The sequence below is a fragment of the Chiroxiphia lanceolata genome, chromosome 8 (genome assembly GCF_009829145.1).
Source record: "Chiroxiphia lanceolata isolate bChiLan1 chromosome 8, bChiLan1.pri, whole genome shotgun sequence".
Lineage (NCBI taxonomy): Eukaryota > Metazoa > Chordata > Aves > Passeriformes > Pipridae > Chiroxiphia > Chiroxiphia lanceolata.
In genome coordinates, this window is record NC_045644.1 from 21,548,068 (window position 1) to 21,573,894 (window position 25,827).

At 44.9% G+C, this 25,827-nt stretch overlaps 2 protein-coding genes across 5 annotated transcripts; both read left to right on the forward strand.

Moving 5' to 3' along the window:
* The first annotated feature begins 399 nt into the window (after window positions 1-399).
* CHCHD1 (coiled-coil-helix-coiled-coil-helix domain containing 1) lies at window positions 400-3,762 on the forward strand. The gene is made up of 3 exons (XM_032694654.1): window positions 400-569; window positions 1,028-1,146; window positions 1,787-3,762. Exons 1-3 carry the CDS (start codon window positions 428-430, stop codon window positions 1,895-1,897), a joined length of 372 nt encoding a protein of 123 aa, XP_032550545.1. The 5' UTR covers window positions 400-427; the 3' UTR covers window positions 1,898-3,762.
* A 1,245-nt stretch (window positions 3,763-5,007) lies between these two features.
* Window positions 5,008-25,827, forward strand: LOC116790055 (neurotrypsin-like). 4 transcript variants are annotated; one of them, XM_032694648.1, is made up of 16 exons: window positions 5,008-6,245; window positions 6,410-6,600; window positions 8,661-8,706; window positions 10,103-10,339; window positions 11,664-11,787; window positions 12,511-12,686; window positions 13,191-13,338; window positions 14,178-14,356; window positions 14,761-14,902; window positions 15,431-15,633; window positions 16,607-16,748; window positions 16,998-17,203; window positions 17,761-17,839; window positions 18,087-18,209; window positions 18,726-19,006; window positions 20,500-25,827. In XM_032694648.1, exons 2-16 carry the CDS (start codon window positions 6,529-6,531, stop codon window positions 20,808-20,810), a joined length of 2,469 nt encoding a protein of 822 aa, XP_032550539.1. In that variant the 5' UTR covers window positions 5,008-6,245; window positions 6,410-6,528; the 3' UTR covers window positions 20,811-25,827. The 4 variants fall into 4 exon arrangements, with proteins under 4 accessions (XP_032550539.1, XP_032550540.1, XP_032550542.1 ...); XM_032694649.1 differs by having other exon boundaries at window positions 5,008-5,189; XM_032694651.1 differs by having other exon boundaries at window positions 5,008-5,124.

A 25,827-nucleotide genomic window follows, 5' to 3' on the forward strand; every position in this document is an offset into this window, starting at 1 on the left:
CTCAGTCCTGTGCCCTGTGCTCTAGGACAGCCCTGCTTGAGCAGCGAGGTTGGATCAGATGACCCACTGTGGTCCTTTTCAACCTCACACATTCTGTGATTCCTTGAGTTCCATTTGAATTATTTGAAACAATCATGATTTCTTCTGCTCTCCTCGAAGAGCAGAGTGTGTTTGCTCCTTCCTTGGTTAGGTTTGCCACAGAAAAAAGTTTTATGGTGCGGACTGCTGCAGCTGTTACTGAGTGGTTCCGCCTAACGCGGAAACTGTGGGGAAGTTACTTAATTTTCATGCAATACCCTTTGCGTGGATAACCAGGACGGGGGTGGGAAATGGAGGTTGCACCGGGAAGGGGCGGGTTTCCCGTGCGGTGGGATGGCAGGGCCCGCCCCACAGGGCGGCCGCGCAGGCGCCGCGGGCCGTGCGGGACATGGCGGGGCCCGCGTACCCCGCCTGGGTCACCCGCTGGGTGAGCGGCCAGTGGCGCCAGAGGAAGCGGCCCCCGACACTTCGCCCGCCCCGCCCGCTGGCGCTCGCCGACAAGGTGGCGAACCGCAGGGAGCAGGGGGGAGGTGAGTTCCCGGGGAGTGGTGGCGGGGAAGGCGGGCCCGGCCCCCGAGGGGAGGGTCGTGCTGCTGGCGCCCGGTGCTCTGCGGGGCTGCAGGGGGGAGAGGCTGGTTTGGGCCATGGAATTAGCTCACAGGCTCAGTGGAAAGGATGGTTTCCTCACACTGCAACCCAAAGTCTGCTTCTTGTGCTATTCCGTATGTGAGCCACGCACATAAAACACTTTGTTGCGTCTCAGCATAGCCCGTACCTTAAGAATTCAGTCAGATGTTGGATGGTTGCAGCGGGGCTGATCTTCGTGCTGGCGTCAACTCTGCCCAAAGCAAAGCTGAGATCTTTAGTGCTGCATTTTCTCACCTGCCTCGACTCCATCTTAAACTTCTCTGGAGATATATGCACTGTGGAGGTTGTTAGAATAAAACCCTAAAGACCTGAGTCTTCTGGTTGTGTCCTTCCCTTCTAGAGGCGACGTGCATTACAGAGATGTCAGTAATGATGGCCTGCTGGAAACAGAATGACTTCAACGACGCCGCTTGTGCCGAGGAGATCCGGGTGTTCTATGACTGTGTGGCAAAAGCAGAAGTAATTAAAGTCTCTTTTGTGTTCCTAAAGGCTAGTAGGAGGGAAGGTGAAAACCCCTAGTCATTTTTTGTGTGCCAGCAGTAATAATGTTCTGTGAACAATTTGTTTGGTGGTGTAACTCATTTGAGCAATGGTCTGGAGCACAAGTCCTGTGAGGAGAGGTTGAGGGAGCTGAGGTTGCATGCAACACGTGGATTATATTGTAACTGGGGAGATGTGCAGTATAGGCAAGTTTCTGCAACTGCTGATTCATGCAGTCAAGAAATAGCTGATCCAATACCTGCGTTATCTAGACAGTGGGAGAGAGTGGTGAGTTAGGATTCCCAAATTCCAGTGTCATAAGTCTGTAAATAGTTTTGTGATTGCAGAAGTGAGGATGGAGACAAGTTGGTAGAGAAATAACCAATGTTTTCAGTAATCCTCATAACAAACAATTTTCAGGATATGTGAGGTTGTTATGGCAATTCTCAATTCTCTGAAAATTAGGAGCTCTTTTAGGCTTTCTGACTTTGAAGGCTAGACATCTTGAAAAATAAATTTCATATTGTTTGGAAATTAGATGTTTCTAATTATATAATATATATTAATATAATAATACTATATGATAAGCCAAGGGTTTGGGGTTTTTTTTGTCTTTCAGAAACAGCGCAGGAGTCAAAACGAGGACGCTCTGTCATCCAGGGGAAACTTACCTTCAAGCAAAGTGAACAAGCTCCTGAGGAGGTTTCCTCAGATCAGACATTATACATAATGTGCTTTACTAAGGGGACTATGGATGAGCAATTAAAGTTGGAGTCTTTGGCAAAAAAGAGAAAAGTCAACTTGAGTGAGTGTTTGATGTCAGGTGGTATCTGTCAGCACTGCTCTGTCGATCTTGACCCATCTTTTGATTCCAGAGTATCAGCTGATTTTGTTCGTGAGATTCCTGGGTCTTGCAGTGTTAGGATTTCTGCAGTATGTTGTTCAGCTAGCCAGAACTAGCCTACTCGGGTCCTCACTGTTAAATAAAACCTTTTAGAAATGCATTTAAATGCATTTCCTAACAGTTTGGGGGTGATTTTTCCTAACATATAAGCTTCCTACCTAGCTTTGGAGCTGCTGTTGAGAAGTGCTCAGGTTCAAACACTAAGCCAGCTGAAAGTTGGTAGTAATCTCATGGCTCATACTTCTACAGGAGTGGATACACAGTTTGGTTCCTAATTCCTGCTGCTGTACAAAAAGGCTATAGAATGTGCAAAAAATCTCCAGCAAAGTACCTTGTTAATACACAATACATTAGTAAGTATTAGATATAACTTTAACATAACTTTAACTTTATGATTTAGGCACTCTGATTTGCAGGTGGCACAGGTATGGTGCCACATCAGTTTAATTATTTTGTCTGGACTATAATAAAATAATGCAAGACTGGTGTTTGACTTGGGCAACTCATAATCTACAACAAAATGTTTCACTGTATTTTGGTAAAAAAAAACCAAAAGAGGGAGAGAAAGTTCAAGCATGAACTGGTAACTGAAATCATGTAATGAATTATTAGTTTCTATGTGGGGGTTTTTTTCCACTACAGTACCACAAAACTTCAGGACCAGTACCTAATTGCTGAGAAAAATGCAGTGTCTTGGAAAACTACTGTTATAACCATTTATATCAGTAATTCTTTCAGGCATGTAGAAAAAGCAGAGGAAGAAGGGAGTCAGGCACACACAGACTGTGAGATTACCCACAGGTGACTGGAGAGTTGCTGGAGTTGGAGCCGACCTCTGGAGCCCCAGGCTGATGATACCTCTTTTATCTCATAAATTTTGGTCAGGTGAATGTTTCAAGTTATTGAAGAAATTTCCATTTAACTATAACTTACAGTGCCTCATGATTGGATTATTCTCAGGGTAGCTTGTTCTGTTGTTACTATTATGGCATAATTGGGTCTTTCAGAGAACTTGGGGTCAGTAAGAACATAATGTCCACATCTAAGTTTGGAAAACATTTTGGTTCTATGACATTCAGCATTTTCAGTCCAAAAGACTGAAAGGAAATACTACTTCCTGGTACTTTGTTTCTGCTGTCTGTGATGAACTGTCTTATATAAGAGGCTGTAACAGAGAAGCCTTTTTATAGTTTTACTTCTGAAATTTTGCACAGCTCCCACTAATCTGAACAGCTATTTTTGGATCATACTGCTTCACAGTGAGCTTCAAAAATTCAGTGAAGGGTTTGGGTTTCTGTCTGACCTTTTACATGTCTATCATAATCTTGAAATTACTATGCTAAGGTTTTCCAGTCCTCATTTATTTAGAGGAAGAAAGAAGGAAACAGAATGCTTTTCAGGTGCACCCAGGTTTTACAGTGCTTCCTTTGCCTCAGGATCCCGTGCTGTAACCAAAACCCCTCCAGTGACTGATTGTCCTTGGCAATCTCAGCTGCTGCCATGGTTTTGTATCTCACTGTTAAACTTATAGTCGGTGTTTAAATGCATTCTGTGACATGCTCATATTGGGGATCACTCCACTAATAGTTCATGTGCGTAACTGTAGGGAATGACACTGTTCTTTCTGAGCTCCATGATGCTGTTGCTGGGGAATAAAACTGGGTTCTGGTGCTGAGCCTACTGGTTAAGAACATTGCTGCAGAGACCTGTATGTGATTGCGTGGTGGGGAAAGAATTAAACAAAAGCTGACTAGCTGTTCTACCCTCCTAAATCGGATTTACAGGATTTAAGCAAATCTGCTGGAATTCCTTGATCTTATTCCTGTTCCTTACAGCTTGAGTATTATACCAGCCTTGGTATGATTGCTGTTAACTACCTCTCTTTTTAGGCTTTCACTGAAGATCTCTGTGGAGGAAGCATTAGTATTTCAGCTGGTCTTGATGAATAGTAGTCCTGCCAGTTCAGGAGAAATGGGTTGAATTCCAGAGAGCCAAAAACATTTTAGAAGATGGTACTTCTTGTTCCAAAATTCAATCCAGAATAATCTGGAAAAATCAAAACAGAAAGACTGTAGGGAATCATAGGCTTATTTTAATAGAACTGTGCTTGTATCAGGGTGAGAAGGTGATTAGTGTTAAATAGTGGACTTAGATATTTACAGCTACTTCAGATTTGCCCATACAAGGAAGTTGAGTATCTATTTTACCTTATCTGGAGATACATTACCGATCTAAACTGACGTAGTTATATTGGTATAATTTCCTTCTTTTTCTTCCTCTGCCTTGGAGAGGGCCATGTAGCCATGAGAAGCTTTTGAGAATCCTGAGGTCCACCTCTTTCAAGAAAATGTCATTATATGTGCCAGAAAACCAGGGGAGTATTGACAAGAAGGAAGTAGTTCCAAAAGAGGACCCCCCACAGAGGAGACAACTGCAAACCCCGCTATATCTGTCCACTGTTCATCATTCTTCCAAAAATTGAATACAGACTTAGACTTCTATTGCTTTCAGTGCACTGGCCTGTGTTTCCTTTAAAATTACTTTAGCTAGGAAATTATTTTATCTAGGAAAACCTTGTTTTGAGAGGGAAGGAAATTAGAAGTTACTGTGAGAGAAATCCAATGCAGGCTTTTGCTAGAGATTTTGAGCCTGTGTGTCAGGGCTAAACAGTGAGTGTCTTATGGGAGGGAGTTCTGAAGGAGCATCAATAAGTTCTACTGCTGATTAAGGAGCAAATTGCTCTGAATGCTAGTAGATTTTCTGTTTGTGTCTCTAGTATATCCTTTCCTTGTGTTTTCACTGGAGTAAGTGGTTTTAAATTCCAACACAGTCCTGTATTTTTATTTGTACCTTTTTTACCAGTGCTGCCTGAGAGTTACAGCGTGATGTTGCATCTAAGCTATTTCCATCCTCTGTTGCCCTGATCGTCTGCCTCCCTCACTATGAGGATATAGGAGATTTGCTCCTAATTAACTGAGTGCAGTTCTTGGCCAAATGCACTCCAGAAAGAGCTCTTTCCTACCACTCAGCAACTCCTATAAAAGATCCAGCAGGTAGTGAAATTTCCTTGCCTTTGATGACTGTCTGAGGATGAGGCAACACAAAACTGTCAAGTGAAGTGAGTAATGGGCAATAAGTGAAGGAGGAAAAAAGGCTTTTTGTCAAGCCAATGGATTTTTAGCAGCCCATTCCTTGTTTTTATGCTGAAGTCTTTGGAAGTGCTACTTAGCAGACTTGGCCAGAAGTGAGCTCAGTTCTTAAGGTGACCTTCATGTTTCATGCTAGAGAATACCAGGAGTTAATCCTTTCAAAATCAGAATATAAGTATAGGAAATGGTCATTAGACTGAGCTGAGAAGAAGCACAGGGAACCTTTAAAAAAAATCTGAGATTGAACAGCTTCAAATGGGCCAATTCTCTTCTTAGATTTAACAGGGTTAAAAACTTGTAGCCTCAAACCCTAATTCAGATGAAAGAGCAGTAAACTGAAAACACTACCCCCTCCATGGGATTGTTCATGGTAACACAATAATGATCAACCCTCTGGAAAGCATCCTAGCCAATTGAGGGAAAATAAAACCCAAGGTCCAGGAGAAGCTTGATGGAAAAGATCTCTGGAGGCAATACCCATGGGGGCAAGATGCAGGCTGAAAATTGGGAATGCACCTTAGAGAGGGCTGTGCCACCTGTGGGTTTTCCATGGGGAGATCTGGAAGCTGCTTAACGTAAAGTTTTTTGGGTCCCATTTACCTGGGTTCAAGTATGAGGAGAGCCGACCTCGGGAAGCTGCAAGCAGGTAATCGAGGGGGCAGCGGTGGGGGGATAAAGTCCAGATTCCTTCCAAGAAGTCTAATCTCTGGCAAGTGTGCGCGCACACGCCGTTTCCTTCCCCGGTTGTTGCCGGGGGCTTTGCAGTAGGACACAGCCCCAGCTCCTCGCCGTGCTGCAGCCTCTGTGCCGCGGGGAGAGGAGGAAGAGGCAGCTGCGGGAAGGAGGCATTGCAGGAGAGGAGCGGGCGGCGGCCCGGACGCTGGGGAGGCGGAGGCTGGCGCTGGGAGAAGCGCGTACCTGGAGCACGGGGGAGGCTGGGCAGAGGAGGGGACGGCGGGGAGCGGAGCGGGCTGAGGGTGCGCCCCACCGCCTGCGCTCCCTCCTCCCGCTTTCAGATGCGCTAGGTAAATTCTGGGGCGTGCTGTCCTCCCTTATTTCTCTCCCATCTTTTTCCCCTTCCTGAAGAGAAGACTCAAGGAGAAGAGATGGGGGAAGGAAAGGGAAAGTGAAATTCTAAGATGCTGCTGGGAACTTTGATCCCTTCCCTTATATCGCTTTCCCTGCGTAGAAATGGAGAAGGCATCCTGCTGCCCCCGGTGCGGAGTGGCTAGCGTGGGAAAGCAGAGCCCGGCAGCTGAACGAGAATGTGATGCTTGAGGAACCTTCTGCCCACTTTTTACAGGAGGGATGGAGATCTCCAAAATACTCGGGCTCCTGGTGGAGCTCTCGAGTCTGCTATCCTGTCTCAGATGTGTGGAGGTAAGAAGTGGTTATTTTTCTATCTGCTTGTAAGAAGTCACGTGTCTCTTTTAATATCCTCACTGTAAGTGGATCTTGTTATTACTGGAATATGTTTTCTGGAGCATCTAGGCAGCTGTGGTCTCTGGGAAGGGCTGGGGGTTTGGGAACGGATTTGTTTCACTGAGCATATGAAATTCAGAAAAAGAAACAAAGCAGGAAAGCAGGATGCACAAGGGCTTGCAGATGCTTTGGCTTGGCTTTCCTACGTTTCTCAGGCTCTGCAGTGACCCTGGCAGGAGAGATCCTTTGTTTCTGTTCTTTGCTGATTACCCCTCTTGCTGTTGTGGACAGATGATTTATAGCCACACGACCTGGGGCAATGCCTGCAGCACAGGCTGTTTGCACTTAATTTTGTTGGTAGTGATGGTCAGAGTTGGGATATTTTGGAAGCTGCTACAGGAACTGGCAGCAACTAATATTTCACTAGAAGAGAAATGTATTACTTGGACTGCAGTACTTTTGTTTATGGTCCGGCTCCAAAAAGAGTGGGTTCAGACTCTCATATATACCCTGTTATTAGTCTGACCCATCCCTCTATCACCTGCAGGTTTACTTGTGTGTGCAGGTGTACACTGAAAACTAGGAGCTGAGGGACCTGCTTTGTGGCTCAGTCACCTGTTTGGTGCAGTTGCAAAAGTGCAGCTTAGCTCACTTTCCTCTCTCTGCAAAGAACTTTGAGATCCTCAGAGAAGTTCTTCAGTATTGTTGGTTCACAAACCATTATGTGGCCTTGCAGCAGTCTGATACATGCAGGTAGATGGATTTTTGGCTGAAAAGCATTTTTCTGTTAAATGCTGGTTTATCTGTGCATCCCCTTGTGCATAAGCACCTGAGACCTGATCTGCTGTTTCTGAACCATGTTGGGAATTCATCTCCCAAATGCAGTATCACATTCTGACTTCTGGAGGGTGATGCTGGAGCTTGGCCATGGTTGTCAACACCTGCTGGACGATATTCATAAGCTTGATTTGAAAATGTCATCTAACATGAGTAGGTGTTGTTTGTGTCAGGTTTCTGTGGGAATTACCTCTGCTTATTCCAGAAGTGGATTTGGTTTCATTCCAAATTTGAGAGAGGCAAAATTACTGCATTTTGAAGAAAACCACAATTGTTACCAATAGCTAGTATTCTTTAGCTGCACACTTCTGCTCTGTGAATTACAAGTCTTTGTTCATATAAAAGTATTAGAAATGTTCATTAAAAATACTTAGAAACTAATTAAACTACAAGGAGCTAGCAGAAACATGTACAGTTTCTTCTTTTCACTCTGGATCTGTGAAGATCTTGCATTTGCTTGCACACCTTGTAGTGGTGTTGAGTTGAGATCCCTATCTCTCAGCCAAAAGTGAAGTTATAACCACAAAAAACACTGCCAATAAGAGGAAATGTAGTTTTGAGTCCAGACAGGAAGCTAGAATTTTGAGGACTTTGTTTCATATTTTTTGCTTTTACATATTTAACCCTATTTGGATAATACTATAAGCTGTACCATATTTTCAAGTATTAAAACCAAAATCCTCAAAAAGCCTTGTTGGATTTTCTTCTTTAGATGTTTCCGGCTTCGTACATAGATGTTTATTACCATTTTAACAGGTATCCTGGGGGCATCGTCCTATCACGTAGATACACCTCTGTTACTGTGGCCATAGATGACTTATCCTGTAAATGGAGAGAGAATGAGTAGTTATTCATTATTTTTCTTACTGATAATAATGATTTTCTTCTAGCTTTCCTTTCCATAGGCATCTCAGACTTCCAAGTCTACTGGAAAAAAACCAAGCAGAGCCCTGTAAGGTAGTGCTAGAGTAAATCTCTGCAGACCAGTAATTATTCATTTTGCTGTTAGTGGACAGAGCTATGATTAGATTTGAAGAGGAGCAATGGAGAAAGCAAGGAAGAGACTGGTTATTAGGGTGTGTTTGCCTAAAGCTGCAAAAAGCTGAGCTGCTTTTAGGACATGCTCATGTTTATTTCATCGGATAATCATCTCTCTGCTTTTGCTCTCCTTCTTTTCCCAGGCTTTCCTGGGATCCCAGCCCAACCAAAACCATTTGCAGAGTGCAGGTAAGAACAAGAAGTTATTAATTCAGTCATTGGGCAGATTCTTTCCTGCAGTGGTGATCTGAGACCATAGGCATGATGAACCATTGCTACTTGGCCTTCTTCCTTTTTTTCCATCACTTCTTCAATCTTTTCTCTGTTGCCTCAATGTCTGTTTATCTCTTTCACCAACATGGCCAGACCACTTTTGTGTCTTCGTGTCTAATGCTCTTGCAGTTTCCTGCTCCTCCCACATATTCTTTTCTTTTCATCTGTTTCTCTGAAGGCCTTGGTCTTTTTTGCATATTCACCTTTCCTCTGCTCTAATAACTACTGAATTCTCATACACCCCGCTCTGAGGGTCCCAGCTGATGCCAAGCATACAGGGTGTTTTCCAGACACCTACCTGCTACTGCTTCTCATTTTGTACTTTGCATTTAACCTTCAGCTGTCGCTTCCCACCTCTTCTTATTGTGCTTGGCAGTGGCTAGGAGGCAAATGACATGATGCAAAGTTTCTTTCTACTCTTACTCTTTGCCCCATGTGTCCGTACTGCAGAAGGGTTTTCTGAAAGTGTTATCTTCTTTTTGTTTATTCAGTGAATAGAGCTGTAACTGTTGTCCCTTTCTTAGTCTACTCTTCCCTTGTTATGGGCTGTGAAAAGTCCACCCTCACGCAGAACCTGGGTCTGTTTTCCCTCTTTTAATTTCAGGGTAATGAATGGAGAGATTTCTTCTTTTGTTAAAGAGCATATTAAATTAATTATTTGGTATTTTTACATTAGATATTTCACATGGCCACTGGAACACTGGCACCTACACTTTCCCCCCAGAATAAGTTCTCTTTCCCTTCCTATACATTGACCAAGTTCAGATAAGCCAGTTTGTGATATTGATGTGTGTAGGGAACATATATAAAATGAAATACAATGGCATTTCCCACTGTCCTGCTTTATAGAATGAAATTATAGCTAATTTTAAACTCTTCTCATTTTCACTCAATTTGGACAGGCAATTAATGTTCTATAAAGCCTAGGATCAAATTTGAGAGTATCTTATTCAGGTAAGTGGGGAAGGAAGTGGTGGAGTGTACCACGCTCAAGTGGTGCTCCAAAATGAGTACGTGTATTGGATGTACAGTAATGGGAACCAGTTCAAATTGTCCATGTTTGGGCCCAGATTTAACACTTTTCAAAGGTCTGTCTGAGTAGTTCTTTACTTCAGATCAAATTGTAGTTTAGATAGTGAGTATTATAAACATTCTTTGAGCAGTTGCCTTGAAGAGTGATAGAACTGAAATCAAGCAATGAATGGAGACTGCAGACACAGGAGGTGTTTCAGATAACCAGCTGGTACCCCCCACACTGAGCTTCAGTGTGTGGTGCCTTAGGTGATGCTAACAGCTCCCTTCCTGTGTGCAGCATCCAGCGGCTGTGCTGTCGGACCCCTGGGCTATTACAATGGCTCGCTGGCAGTCACTGAGGCCGGGGCAGAGTGCCTCAACTGGGCAGAGTTCCCTGATTATGTCCAGCAGTACCCAGACCGTGGCCTGGGGGACCACAACCACTGCAGGAACCCAGATGGGGGAACGACACCCTGGTGCTTCTACCGGCTCTCGTCAGGGGCCATCGGCTGGTCCAACTGTGACTGTAACCAAGGTAAGGGCTGTGAGTGTCTGCCAGTGGCCAGGCTGCACTGCTCAGGGGCTCAGGCCTGAAATGTGTGCTGCACAGACTTGCAAGTGGCAGGTGGAACACCCTGTGAAAGAAGCACAGTACAGTAACTGTTCCGAATTGTTGAAATAATTAGTACTAGAGGCCAGCCTGTGTGGGAGAAGAACGTCTGTATATAGTAGGGGGTGGATTTAAGCTGCTGTAGTTGTAATGCCTTGTATAGATGTTTTATTCTCATACAAGGAGACTTTTTTTTTTTCCTGCTAACTTATGCTGCTTTGAAAACAGTTTAAGTTATGTGGAAAACAACCCACTCCTGCTCCTTAAGTATCCATATCAGAGCATTCCTCATGTAAGTGTAGCAGTTCAAATATAACAAGACAAAATCTGTGGGTAGGTTTGTAAATCTTCTATGGCAAGGTAAGTCATAGGCTTGTGTTAAACTTCCTCAGTGCTGACACAAGGACTGCTGCTTACTTTGAGGCAAGCAAGAAAGCTGAGCTCTTTAATGCACTGGCTGCCATGCAGCATTTTTGAAAATGTCCTCATGTTTTCTGACCTTCCTTGCCTTTCCTACATTTTGCAGAACAGTCGAAGCCCCAGTTTAATAAATGAATTGACAAGGTCTTTTCCCTTGCCAGTGGATGTGCTTTTAAAGATGGCTTCGTTAAAGGGAAGGATTCAAGTGTAGTGGTGCTGTGTGCCTGCACTGAGGTACTACAGGCAGAAGGTGTGTCCTTCTCCAAGTACATAACTGAGCAAGGAGGTGTGCTGTCTAAACAGTGGCAGATATTTGTGGTGAAGGCATTTACACTGGCACTTGCTCTTCTTAGAGAAATTAAAGAGGATTCAGGTGCTGTTACTGAACATCTTGCTGTAGCAGCTGTGACTCATACAGGTGAAGTGGTTGACAGAAATAGATCAATGGAGCATCAGAAGTAATTGGAGAGCCTGTCATTTCCATACACCTTTTCAAGGTAGCATGTAAAATCACCCCCATTTCGCAGAAGAAGAATCCAGGAGCTGTGGCAGAAGCCAAGTTTCCTTCTGATATTACCATGGCTTTGAAAAGAACATAGCACCAGCACAGCACCAGCCATGCTCCTGAGCAGCCATTGCTGGAACTGGGAAGCTGCCATGTCCCACACTCGTTCATACAAGTCACTTTAGTGCCAGCACAAACAAAACAAGGATGAGAGAAGCCAAGTGCAGTTCAGCACAACTACATGCAAGTCCAAGACTTGCAGGTCTGAAACTTCCATCAGCAGATAGCAGCTGGGTTTTTCATTTTTTTTATCTCTTTTGGAAGGTGCTGTGCGGTTGGCTGAAGATAGTAGTGTGGAGCTGTACTTCAGTGGACTCTGGGGTACCATCTGTGCTGACCACTGGACTGACTGGGATGCCAGTGTTGTCTGCAGGCAACTAGGTCTCAGGTGGGAACCTCAATCTGGTTGCAAGAGTTACATGCTTTTGTGGCTTTTGAAAGAAAAGCATCTGTGGTTACAGTCCTTGCAGCACAGTGTGTTGGCTGGGGGAAATGAGTTTGTTTTGTGGTCCAGTTTTCCACTTTACAGGGTCCTTTCCTACTGTTTTCTTTCTGTGGCTATGCCCAACCCAATCAGCATTTGCAAGAATTTTTAAAAACAATATTTTCTGCTTCATACTCCGGACTGTGATGAGTAAGCTGTGAGATTGCATCCCCTTTTTACTATCACCAGCTGCACTTACAGTAGTGATCTAATAGAAATTTTGAGAGTATGAACCCTCTTTGGGTATCTAGGATTTGGATGTTCAAACTTCCAAAAAGCAAGGAGATAAGGTCCACATAGAAGGAAGAAGGTGAATCAGATATTTGGATGTTTGAGTCTATTGATGGGTTTGTTCACTGCTCTCAAACGAGGGTTTGAGACCCTCATCTACACCAAGTCCTCTGCAGTAAGTAGGCACACAAAAGGCTTAGGTGGTGGGAAGTGCTTTGTTCTTGCTTGTGCTTTCCCATTGGACTGTAAGTGACCACTCCTTTATGCCCTTCCAATCAACTGGGCACACGGGGAAGTGAGATGTCACAACTAGACTGGAGAGTCACAACACTGAGGGAAGTTGTAAGTCAAGCTGTGCTGCATCATTTCATTGCTCTGTTGCATTCTCTGTACCAGTGAGATCGGCACAGCTGGGAAGAAAAGTCATCCTGGACCATGGCCTGTTCCCCTGCACCTACAGTCAGCAAACTGCCATGGGGATGAGAAAGCTCTGCTGCAGTGTGGCTATCAGGAAGCTGTGTCAGGAGCTTGTAAACAGGGGAGTGCCATGGTAACTTGTGTTCCTCCAGAAGGTAAATATCCAGGGGAGGTTTGCTCCCTGGTTCTTCCATCAGTGTTGCTGATAGGAAGTAAAATCTAAGGTCATGAAGCTATGGAGAGAAAATAATTGGAAAATATTCTTCTTTCACTTGCTATGTAGGTGGTTTTCTTCCTTCCACTGGAAAATTATCTATCCCTTCCCAATCCCAAATACTCAGAATGGGTATATGTCTACAGTCACTGAGAGATGACTGTTGTGTATGACCACATCCCCTTTTTATCAAGCCAGGTTTTTGTCTGCAGGCAGCAAACTCCCAGTCACCACAGTAGCCTATTAGAGCCATCCCTGAAGCAGCAGTATCCCATACTGTGGGCTGCAGTCACGGGAGCTTATGGGGTGTCTAGAGAGGTGGGTGTGGTAAGAGAGCATCCCAAGAGCTCCTGTGGCCAGTGAGTGGTTCTACACCCTGAACTGCTGGATGTGTGTTGTCTCTGTCTTGTTCTGTTGTGCTCTCTTTCCCTTTCTTGAAGCACAGGTGTAGGTGCCCCACTGCGTATTGTTGGGGGGAAGGAGAGCTTTGAAGGGCGAGTGGAGGTTTACCACAATGGCAAGTGGGGCACCATCTGTGACGACCAGTGGGATGACCGGGATGCTGAAGTAGTCTGTAGACAGCTGGGACTCAGGTAATTTCCCTGCTGCATGTCATGGAGCAGCAACAGAAGTAAGCAGAATGAAGAACATGAGAGTGTGTCCGTTCATTATATGACCAGCCCTTTCTATTGGAGATACAGAGAAACTCTGGGAAAGATAATTCTGGACTGATCATCCTATAAAGGGATTTTGTACTTCATTCCGGTCAGTTTTATGGATTTATACTGTGAAAAAAAAAGTTGGTGCATCCCTGTCTAAGGATTGTTTGTGTTGACCCCTGTTCATTATTTTGGCAGACATATCCTAATGTAAATCTTGTTGGCCTCACTGATAACTTGTCGTGATGATTTCCATATGTGGACTGCAGTTGCTTAATTGATAAAGTTTAAACACCTTCAGTTTCACTGACTGCCCTTATCCTCTTTGGACGGGAAAGCAGGAGAGAGCACCTCATTCTTCTGTGTGCTGTTCTGTGCTTGGGAGCTGTTGTATCCTGAGCATTCTTGAAAATCGCATTGGTACAGGGTTATTTAGAATAGATGATTCAAGTTTGAGACCCCTCAAACTTTGGGAGTTTCACCTGTTACTGAGATTGTAAATGAGACTAATATTACATCATTTTCCTCAGAACTCTCCATGTGTCTGAACTGTTCGTGTTGCAGGCACATTTTTGTTATTTGTTGGAAGGGCTTGTTACAAACTTTCCAATGACATATTTTGGTTAACAGATGGCAACTCCACTGTGTCAGGAACACGGGTGGTCTATGGGAGGACAGTGACCTAGCATAGCAGAGTCCCTGTGCAAGGCAGAATCTGAGGGCACAAGACTGTGACCTTCCTTACTGAGCATACGTGTTTGTAATGTTTGCAGTGGGACCCCAAAAGCCTTGTCGTGGGCTCACTACGGGCAGGGATCTGGCCCAATCCTGCTGGATGAAGTGCAGTGCTCGGGCAATGAACTCTCACTTGACCAGTGCAAGAAGAGTGACTGGGGACAGCAAAACTGTGACCACATTGAAGACGCTGGGGTCTCCTGTGACCCTTTCACAGGTACAGATCTACAGCTCTGCCAGTCAGATGTGGTCAGTTGTACCCCCGTATTGCGGGGCTGGCTCAGCAGGTAACCCCCTCTTTCAGGGTTCTGCAGAGCTTCTATGTATGGCTCCCACAAGGGCTGCCAGATGTGGAGGCAGAGAGCAGCAGCAAATGGGAATGGACCAGAGGCAGACTTTGGGGTGTTCCCATTATTTTGTTTGATTGGTATGGAAAAGCTGAGGTGAATCCTCCCCTGACAGATGGGCATGTTCATGAACAATGAACATTTGTTTTTTTGAGTACCCAAAGTGTCTTTGGTTTCTTTCGGTCATGAGCTGCACAGAGACTTAGCAATGGTGCACAGGCTGTTTCTTTCCCCCCCTGCAGAGTGCTGACCTTTCCTTCTCTCCCCCTTGCAGAGGGCTCTGTCCGGCTGGCTGGTGGCCGCAGCCCCAGCGAAGGCAGGGTAGAAGTTTATTACAATGGAGACTGGGGCACAGTTTGTGATGATGGCTGGACAGACCTCGGTGCCCAGGTGGTCTGCAGGCAGCTGGGCTTCAGGTAGGACTGAGGGTGTGTGTAGTGTCTGTGCTTCCTAATTTCAAGGTTTAGATTCCATCACCCTTCACTGGGATAGGCTGGACCTTCAATGCTGTCTTTACTAGAAGGTTTATTACCATTATACAGCTTTCTGCATTTCAGTTCCAGGTAGCTGGTTCCTATAAAAAGAAGTAGAATTATTTAAATATTGATATTTTTGATGCCTTCTCTGCTAGCCCCTCCCCAAATTGATGTACCTACTGTCATGTCTGCAAAGCAGCCTCTGCTGGCCCTCTGTATTATGGCTGTGACTTTGATCAGACACTAGAAAATGGACTGGTCTGAGCAGGCCTCCCTGAAAACTGAAGCTGGTGAGAGGTGAAGGTGCTTGGTTGCCATTTTGTGTGTCGCTGAGGGGTTCAGGTCAGGAGGCTCCAATATCATAGTTAAGCTCTGCAGGGGAGTTTCTGTTTGGGTCTGAGCTTGGGTCCCTCTGTGGCATTTAGAGTTTTAATGAATTTTGTGTTGTGTTCTGTTTCCTTCCTCTAGTGGTCCTGCTGCCCTGGCCTCTGAAGGGGACTATGCTGCTGGCCAAGGCTTTATCTTACTGGATGATGTGGCATGTGTGGGGACAGAGCTCTCTCTCCTGGACTGTCCCCATAGCAACTGGGGGCAGCATGACTGCTCACATGCCGAAGATCTGGGAGTCCGCTGTTCCCCAGAAAGCAACACAGTCATGGATGGCAGCCTGGGTAACTCACCTTGCTCTTGCCCTGGATGGTGGGAAAGTGTCTGTTCCCTTGGAGGCTCTGGCAGATGTGGGAGTTCTCCTGCGCTGTTTCAACGAGGGGTCTGCTTTTTGAGGAGGAATGAGCCCTGGCTGTCTTGGGGCAGGGCCATAGAGCTGTGGCTCCACCAGATCTACAGTCAGATCAGCAGATAAATGGAAACTGGAGAGAGTTGTGTTGGCAGCCTATGAAACAATCCTGAGGGGCTGAGGGACAGTGGATGCTTTTGTGTGCAGGGACCCCTTCCTCAAGGGACTCCTTTAACTAGACCCTTTAGGAAACTGGTGTAGTTACATTAGTGTCACACCTTGCCAAGACAAGAGGACTTCGGATGCAAGGGGCTGTGTTGTGAAAATTTGCACTTCCTTGTGTGGATGGCACACTTTTAATTCAAATTATGAGGGTATTTCAAGTTAGCATAATGTCCTCATTTATATAATGCCCAATACTCTCCCTTTTCTTTACTACGGGAGACTTTCCAGTTTGTCAGACATTTGTTATTGAAATAGTTGACATCCAACATTTTTTGTTTTTCCTGGATGTAGAACTCTTCTCTTGCTTAGAGTACTGTAATAGTTTTATAATTTAATAGATTTCTTTCCCAGGCATGTTTAAGCTTGTCTGCTCTTGGCTCAGGAGTTAATAACTTTCCTTCTGTTCTTGTTCTCCTCTTTACTCAGCTTTCAGAATATGATCCACTGATGATTTCCAGTATGTATTAAATAAATTATTATGTATGTAGTCTTCTGATTCAGCACAGAGGTAAAATGTCTTCATATAGACATACTTCTTTATTCTTTTTCTTTTTTTTTCCCTAATCTTTTTGTTTTAAGCTTACTGATGTCTGGGATTCATCTTTTTCTGTAGAACCCAAGTTTTGGACACCTGACACTTCTGATGGTTTTGCTTGCAGCAACCCATGTGTTTTTTCCTTCAGGGCCTCCCATACGGCTGGTGGATGGAGAAAGCACCAAGGAGGGACGAGTTGAGGTGTTACTGAATGGGCAGTGGGGCAGTGTCTGTGATGATGACTGGACGGACAGAGATGCCACAGTGGTTTGCAGGCAACTGGGGTTCAGGTAAGAGCTGTGGTACATGCGTCCTACAGATAGAAACAGCTCTCAGGGGGAGCACTTTTCTGGACTTGTTTCTCAGGGCTTAGTTTCTTAGTTTTGGCATATGCATGAGGGAGTAGGGTCCTGCTCTCACTGTACTACTGTCTGTGTGTGCAGTGACACATAAATATTATTCCTCTTAAAGCGTGCTGGTGCCTCAGGTTCACTTGCCTCCTGCTTACTGCAGATTAGCCACCCTCTCTCTAATTGCAGTGGTACCGCAAAAGCCAGAGCAATGGCTTATTTTGGCGAAGGCCATGGGCCCATCCATCTGGACAACATAGAATGCAGTGGCACGGAGCACACCCTGGGGCAGTGTGCCAGGTCTGACACCACGATTCACAGCTGCTGGCACAGTGAGGATGCTGGTGTGATCTGTGACTACGTGGAAGAGAAGGTCCAAGATATCAGAAGAACAGGTGACATGCCCATTTCTTCTATGCAAGAACCTGGTGCTCCACTTGTAGGATCTCTGCATGTTTTTATGATTTTTCCCTGTCATTCTTGTCTCTGGCTGAAACTGCACCTACAAAATAAGCATATCCTGTCCTGCATCTCCTACTTTTTCCTTGTTTTCATTGTCTCTTCTTAAGAGCACAGGGTGCTCCAGACTAGTCTGAGGAGCTCCACCCATGTCAGGCCTTTGAGCCTGCAGAACTTCCCCACAGCAAAGTACCCTTCCTTAGAACCCTGCAACCATGAGCAAGCTTTGATATTAGAGGACTGACGATATATGTGTAGGTCTAGGTCCCATTCTTGGCATAAGACTATAGAGACTGCAGGTAAGCACCTCCACTGAAACTGTGGAAATCTATGGGACCAAATCTTCAATGAATTCCACATGCACAACACAGTGCAGTTGATCACCTTGAGGATTAATGCCCTTGGGGAAGGTGAATGGTATTTGGCTCTGTGACAGCAATGCTGATACTTAAGCTGAAGGTCCCTACACAACTGCTCTAACTTTGCTGTGCAGGTCCAGAGTCTGGTGTGTGTGGGATGCGCCTTCTCCACCGTCGCAAGAAAAGGATCATAGGTGGAAACAAGTCTCCCAGGTACTACCCTGTAATTGTTGGGAGAGCCAGACTGATTCTGGCTTTCTGTCAGGCTCTGAAAATTGCCTGGCAAATGTTGAGTACATTGATGCATTTTCAGTGGTGATTTTTGAACTTGATTTGAACCAGTGGGCTTATCTAGGGAAGAATGCACACTAGCTGAGCCCAGATGGGGCAGAGTGGATGGGAAGAAAGGAAAACGGCTCCCATGTGTGTGACATCTGTTATTTCTCTGTTTCTTCTTCAGAGGCGGTTGGCCATGGCAGGCCTCACTTCGGCTGAAGGGTTTTCGTCGAGATACTCGTCTGCTGTGTGGGGCAACACTGATCAGCAGCTGCTGGGTGGTGACTGCAGCCCACTGCTTCAAAAGGTGTGTTTGGGAGTGGGGAGCCCCGAGGGATACTCAGTGATGAACAAGATAACCTCATATGAGTTTATCCTCCCAGCCCAGTGGAACCACATGAGCAGAGTTTATAAACCAAGACCTTCAGGTTATGGATCTGTGTGATCTTGGAGTACTTGTGGGGATGACTCAACATTGACTTGCTTTATCCTTCACTGCTTACACCTGGCCTTTTAGCTTTGAGGCTTTACAACTTAAAGGGAACCAGTATTTTGCCATTCTTAAGTGCTTTAAAGAACTGTGAACAGATCAGTTCACAACCCTTTTGTAACTATTATAGCCATCTTAATAGGAAAAAAGTCCTGTGGATGGTAGATGGTGACTGGGGACACCTATTGACTGCAACAGCTGGCATGATCAGATCTGCTAAAGAGGTCCCACGGTCCTGCAGCTATCAGTGTGGTGTGAGGAGGTGGTTCAGTCTCGTAGCAACTGAGACTTGTTTCCCTCTTAGTATGAGATTCTGAATCTCTTTTTCTCCAGGTTCGGTGTTGATGTGCGGCGCTACCTGCTGCGGGTGGGCGATTACCACACAGGCGTGAAGGATGAGTTTGAGAGGGAGCTGCCTGTGGAGCGGATTGTCCTGCACAGGAACTACTGGGCTGGCAGCAATGACAATGACATAGCCCTGGTCCGGGTGCGGGGCAGAGAAGGGCACTGTCTGTCCTTCAATCGCCATGTTCTGCCCGTCTGCCTGCCCGACAGGAAAGAGAGGTCTGACATCAACAGGCAAGCCTGCATCATCTCTGGCTGGGGAGACACAGGTGAGTGGCAGTGCTTTGAGGGGCAGGAAAGGTGGGGGAGTCTGGGTTCAGAAGCCTGTATGGGCCATTAATTTATATCAGCTCAAGGCTGTGTACTCACTGCTTCCAGTGTCTGTGCCAGTGCGTGGTGTTTAGGAGTGGGGAGGTGAGGTGGTTTTTGTGCCATTGTGTCTTCTTCTGATTTTGAGGCTTCTTGAGTCTGCTCATGGTGGAAGCTTTGGTTTCCATAGCATCGCTCTGAAGCAGAGACCAATGCTGCTGTCTGGCCACAATCCTCTCTTTCTTCCCATTTCTGCACGTGTTTTGTCTACAGCAGACCCCTTAGGGAGCCTGTGCAGAGCTGCTATACCAGGCCTGTGGGAAGCCCTCATGTTTCCCTGATCTCCTGCCTTCTTCATGATACTGTAGTAGTGAAGTGGAGCTTGGAAGTGAGGTGGAAGGAATCTCTCTCAGACTCAACCTCCCTCAATATTGCTGCAGGGAAGATGAGCTCTGAGGCTGGTTTCTGCACTGGATTCAAAACAGCTTGTACCTGTCCACTGAGCACATTGCTATGAAGCTTCCTAGGTTAAAGAGAGCTGGGACGCCTTTCTGGGGCTGCTATGACTGGAGCAAAGCCATATGTTTATCAAGGCTTGCTGTCAAAAGCCCCAGGAGCTTGTCTGTTGACTTTGGACTTGCTCATCCTTACCAGCTTTTTCTCTAGCTATTACCCCAACTGTTTAACTGCAAGTACACATTTGCCTTTGGAGTCAGTTGTGCCAGTTGCACATGTCACTTCAGGATGTCTGGCAAGGATCAAGGAGCAACTTAGCCATGTAACTAACTTAAGCTGTGCTGGGGCTTAGTGGCTAGAATCCCTCCCACGCACAACACCCAGCTTTCCAAGAGAGGAGCAGTTACCTACTACCTTGTGAACTTACATAAACCTTGAGCACAGAAAGGTCATACTCTAATATAGCACATGAGCCTTATGTTCTGAGCAACCTTGGGGTAATAAAGAGATTTGACCAAATAGAGACAAATCTGGCCAAAGATGAAGTGAGCTCCCTTTGAATAATATTTGAATGCCTCTGAAACATCTTCTAAAACTTCTCTGAGGATTGAGCACTTAACAGTTATTACTGCATTTGTTCACTTGAGAAAACACTGTCCTTGTTTTACTGAGGAGGAAGTGGAGGTTCTGACAGGTGAAATAAATTGAATAAGGTTCAAGTAGCTTGTTGGCAGAACCAGGAGTAAGACTCATCCTTTGATCTAACCTTTTTCTCCAAACCTCTTCCCCATATCTTTGATCTTACAGCTCTTTTTTTGTGGTCTGGCTTGGCATCACTGTTTTCTCCAGTTCTGGTTGTTCAGAGATGCTGTGCTCAGCGTATTTCTGTGCCGCAGACTTGACATGAAGTGTACGAGGTTTTGTAGGGAGCACTGTTGCTCCAGGTCGCTGCTGTAGTCTGCACATAAATCAGTCTGGCTGGTCTGTTCTGTTCCAGGGAAGTCCTATTCAAGAACGCTGCTGCAGGGGGTGGTGCCTCTTCTCCCCCGGGAAGACTGTGAGGTCCGCTACGGGCAGAAGTTCACTAACCGCATGATTTGTGCCGGGAACCTCTCTGAAGATAAACGGGTAGACAGCTGTCAAGGGGACAGCGGAGGGCCACTCATGTGTCAGAGGTCAAATGGGCGCTGGATCATTTTGGGCATCACTTCCTGGGGGTATGGCTGTGGTCGGAAGGATTCACCCGGTGTGTACACAAAGGTCAGCAAATTTGTACCCTGGATCAAGAGAGTGACCAAGCTAAAATGAAAATGACTGGGCTCTAGGAACTTCAGCCTATGGTCCTTTTGCCCTGCAGCAGCAGAAGGCTGTGGCTTCTGGTTGTGACTGATGGAGATTTATTTTGTCATTGGACACTGGCAAAGGACTTTGATGTAGAACTGGAAGAAAAGCAGTTATGACCGATGCTTTAAAGTCTTTGATTTCACTTTAGTCTGTAATCTGTAAGCAGGGAAAGCAGGTGCCCACTGGTAACAATGATAAGTATACGTTGCCCTAAGTATCTGAGTCCTGTAACGCAGTGGCACTTGTTCCTTTGCCCTGGCACACAGAAATGGTAGAAGCAGAGAGATACCTGCCACTGAAAATCTATTCCTGTTTGTATGTTGGGACAGTTGAAAAATGCTGCAAGGAGAGGTGAGATGGTTGGAAGATGGCACCGGGTGCTGGCATAGTGGAAATCTTCAGATATTTTTTCATAACAGCTCTCTTCAATTCCAGGAATCAGAAGATTTGAGCTGAACTGGGTTCTTTTTCTTCCCTGTTATGTCTCTAGGGGGAACCTTTTCTCTTCTGAATAGTATGTCTGCTTCCATATGATCCCTTTCAAGTGTCTGCCCCTGCTAAGAGATGCTTGTCCTTTCTGCTGTAATCCTCTGTCACACATTTCTAGCTGCCAGATGCTATGGTTTTATTGCTGCTTTCTCACTGTAGTGGTTCTTTGTGTGTGTTTGTTTTCTTGCTTCCTTAAAGTAGCATCTCCTAGTTGTCGGTGTGGGAGTAAATCTTCATTTTTAAGAGACAGTAGCTTTCTTGCCCATATGATTACTGTGAAGAACTTAAAAATATGACCTCAAGTAGCTGAATAGACATGTTATTTTTCTTTAAATCCAAATGTAATGTTAATCTCAAACATTCAGGTGTTGAATCATGATTTAACAGCACTGTGGGGACTTCCTCTTGGTAGCTTAATCACCACAGTTATTAGCTGCCCTTTACTTGTGCTGTTAGTCTTTAATATCTCTGTGTTCACAGTTCTCCCATGAAACGTGGAATTACTCCTGGGGTATAGATACACCTCAAGCAAATTACTCACTCCTTGTGAAAAACAGTAAGTGTGCTGCAAAGCAGCTTCCTTCTTTCCTGAAGTGTGTCCTCTTCTTGAAACCTCTGGGCTATTTGTTTTTTTTTCTCTTCTTTGCACTATTTCTCTTTTCATTCCTCTCATTGGGAGTAAACTGGCTTAACTCAAGGGTATGCAAGCACTGTCATCAAGCTGTAGTTCTCAGCCTGAACAGAAATAATGCTGAGAGAAAGCAGGGATTATTGAATACTTCAATTTCTTCCTTCCATCTCATCCAAACAAATGAACAGAGTTCCCTCTTATGCCTTAAGCAGTTTTTAAAGTTAATTTATTATTCTCAAGTAGATAAAAAATATAAAACTAGACAGAAGGGCTAAGTGCATTAACAGCTGTGCAGTGCACAGTGTCTTCTCACTGTGTATAGATAAGCCAGAGAGAAGACAGGTCTGCTCAGGAGCAGAAAGCTTTGATGTGTAACAAAGGACCCGAACGTGGAGTAATAATACAAGATGGGACATGTGGAACTTGTGCCAGATGTGCATGTTTTGGGTTTGCTCATGCACTGCAGGGTAGGCAATCACTGGGTCTGGCACTGACATGCTGCCTGGAAGGTCTGCACTCAAGGCACTGAGGTGTTCAGTATCTAGGCATTACAAAGGCAAGAACAGAGGGCAGAGCACAGCCTGTGGATTAGCCTTGTCATGTTACAGGACGTGGTGACAGAGTTCTAGAAATCACCTTGGATTCAATAAGTAGTGATTGCCTAAAGCTTTAATTTGTCTTCTGTAAAATAGCTGACCTGGCTGAATTTTGTGTGAGAATGCTAAACTAACAGTTCCATTTACCCTCTCCAGGGGTTATAGAAAAGTTGGGTTACCAGTATTGGAATGGACTGTTTAAAGATCCTGCTTGAAAACTTTATTTTAACAAAGAATTGTAGAAATCTTTAAAACATGCAATGTCAGAACCCCTGCAAACTGGCCTTGGAGACAAACCTGATCTGTTTGTGCCTCTTCTCGAGGTCCAGAGTGTCTTCAGTGCAGCTTGTGCTGGTAACCCTGTCTGAAGTGCCAGGCTTGATCCCTTGGCAGCGCTGTGCCTGGCTCCACGCTGGCTGTGTTGTCCTATGGCTGCTGGCAGAGAGTCTCTAAGATGCAAGCTGCAGACAGCTCCTTATCTCCCAGGAATTAAAATGGCAGGAGGACTGAAGGCAATTATGTCACAGCCCTCTGGTCTTGTAGGGGATTAAATGCCAAGTTCCACACTGGCAGCAACAGTACTTGTCTGGGAAATGTAGAGAGATTTGGCTTTTACCTTCAGCCTCCCCTGAGCCAGCATGCTACAGCAGCTCAAATGGAGTTTCTGTGCCTTGGGTGCTGTCACATTTCTAGTTTAACTTGGTTTGATCTTTCAGTTTATACCCATAACCCCAACAGGCATAGAAACACCAAAAGGACTGAAACTGTGAGGTTATTTCCCGAAGCCTACTTAGCAGATGGCCATTCAGGAGTTACAATAAATTACCATGTAACACAAGTGAGACACAGGCCTTGCATTGTCTTCTGAAATTCCCCTGTTCTAGTTCAAAATATTTCTTTCTCCCAGATCTTATCACCGTGAAAGCTTTGAGAATCCTTGTAATTAACATACCCTGAGTCCTGCATGAGCCAAGAGGAGAGAAGGAAGTATCCAATCTCCTTCCACTGCTTTTACACCCTACTGGTGCTGTAGATGAGCCTGCCAATACTGTGTTCCATTGTCCTGGCCTGTTTCAGGGCACTACTAGTGCTCTTTGCTGTTTAACCTAGGACTGTGGTCCAAACTAAACTCCTGTGCCGTGCCACTGAGGCTTGCTGGAACTGCCTGGCTGGATGAGCAGCGCTCAGCCACCATAGGACTGTATTTTGTAATATTAGCAAGCAGCAGATGTTCCAAAAGGTAGTACGTGTGAGTTTGTACTGAACAAGTTTTAACAACCTTTCCTTTTGGAGAATTTTGTTCTTGACCCATTTAAATTAATTACTTGCATTAATATTATTATTATTATTAAAAATTGAAGTACAAGTACTTGGTCCTGTAGGTGTTGTTAAAACACTATGCACTATCCTTTTGTAAGTCCTTTTTTTTCTAAGTATAAGAGTTTATTTCCCTAACTTTTAAAAAACTATTTAATGTAACCAGCCTTCATCTTCCATATAAATGTTTAAATTTTTAATTTTGTGTTTAATCAAACTAAGCTCTCTGTCTCAATATTTTCTGGCAATGAAAACCAATGCAATTTTATTCTCCATAGCACATAATTTCTTTTTATGGTTCCTGAATTTATTGCCTTTTGTTTTTATCGAATCCCATTTGTCCTTGTGTTCTCAGCCATGAGACAAAGTAAGGAGCCTGGTTTTATATTCTCTGTTGTTCATTACTCTAGAGATAGTTCTTTTTCTCAGACTGTGGCTTCAACCCAAACTGTCTAGGTGTCTCATAACATGCTGAACTATCTTTCCATGTCTTCTCTTTCTTCTGGATCTTTAAACTTTGGTAACCAGAACTGAATGCAGTTTGCCAGGGGAGGCTGTGTCACCTGCTGATTATTTGAGTATGATTTTCTACAGTAGGCAATGCTGTGATTTTAGTGCTGTATGTCTGTATGCTGGAGCCAGCCTTAAACTTGCTAGTGTGATCTTTGTTGCAGCCTTGTTACAAGGGGATGAAAACCCACTGAGGTTAGTTCTCCCTGTGTCTCAGGCAGGTGCAGCAGTTGCACTGAGCCCACAGCAATTCCTGCAGGTATATCTGGGGACCTCTGGGCAGGGAGCACCTGTAGAGCTTTGCCTCGGCTGACAGACTGGTAGGGCTGGTTCAGTCCACCTTTGCAGCATGACTCTGTTGGGTAAGGCTAATGCAGATGCACTGTTTCGAGGAGCTGAGAGCTCAGTCAGCGTTGCTGGTGGCTGCACTGTGCCATGTGGATGCTGTGAGACAGTTTCCAATAGCAGTGTGGCACATGCTGGTTATGTGAGAAAGGAAATATCATTATGACTGGCTAGGAGCATTGGCAGAAGGAGAAATGTGGTTGTGGTAAGGGCCTAAGGAGCAGCTATTAGTGCTCCAGGTATCCCTCTTTGAGGGAAAACTCCAGTGCTACAAAGGCTAACCCAGTGCTGGTGTCTTCCTGACCTGCAATGCCTGCACTGGTGACCATCCATACTTTGGCCATCTGAAGCTGGATTAAAGATTTATCCCTTTGCTGTGGCTGAACACTGTTTTGATGATTTCTCTTAATTATGTTCTATGCTGTAATTAATCAGGCAGCTGTTTATTAACCTGAACAGGACGTTGATTACCCTTTTAATCCTTGTACACTTGTAGCAGAGAGTAACAGATCAGTTTTTCAAAGGCATTAGTGGAGGCATTGGTGAGGAACCAGGAATGTGGATATTTGCTGTCTCAGGGGTAAGAGAGGTAGGTCTGCCTTTTGTCTGTCTTTCTTTTTTTCTGAAGCCAATATCCTGAAGTTTCTTCACCCCAAAAGAGCTGCAGTGATCCATCAACCACTTGAAGACAGGTTTTTATGTGTATATTCAGCAACTAGATGAAAGCTTTTGAGAGATGAACTGCACTGTGGTATTTAACACTATCCCAATAGACTTGCTGGGAGTTCCTTGCAGATGGAGGGACCAGAATCACCTCTGGTGGTAACCAACTGCTCCTTGTAGAATCAGGCACTGTGACCTGGACCAGTGCATGTCTCCTAGGCTCTATTTTTACTTCTTTGGGAAAATATTTAATTTTCCACATCAAGAAGAAAAACTCCTTTGTGTAATAGCCCATTCAGTCCTATTAAAATCCCTTTCTACTGAACAGGGGCTGAGTACCTCTGAAATCAGTCAAGTGCCAAAACTGTCATGTCCCTTGGATCAACACCAATGGCTCACAAGGTATGCTAATAAATGGATTATACTGTGA

What these genes read in the sequence shown, in the direction of transcription:
- CHCHD1 (XM_032694654.1), top strand. Translation starts at nt 428, where the DNA reads ATGGCGGGGCCCGCGTACCCCGCCTGGGTCACCCGCTGGGTGAGCGGC. An exon ending in CCGCAGGGAGCAGGGGGGAG is followed by an intron (nt 570 to 1,027) that starts GTGAGTTCCCGG and finishes CTTCCCTTCTAG; the next exon opens with AGGCGACGTGCATTACAGAG. An exon ending in ACTGTGTGGCAAAAGCAGAA is followed by an intron (nt 1,147 to 1,786) that starts GTAATTAAAGTC and finishes TTTGTCTTTCAG; the next exon opens with AAACAGCGCAGGAGTCAAAA.
- LOC116790055 (XM_032694648.1), top strand. Translation starts at nt 6,529, where the DNA reads ATGGAGATCTCCAAAATACTCGGGCTCCTGGTGGAGCTCTCGAGTCTG. An exon ending in GGTGGAAACAAGTCTCCCAG is followed by an intron (nt 17,840 to 18,086) that starts GTACTACCCTGT and finishes TTTCTTCTTCAG; the next exon opens with AGGCGGTTGGCCATGGCAGG. An exon ending in CTCTGGCTGGGGAGACACAG is followed by an intron (nt 19,007 to 20,499) that starts GTGAGTGGCAGT and finishes GTTCTGTTCCAG; the next exon opens with GGAAGTCCTATTCAAGAACG.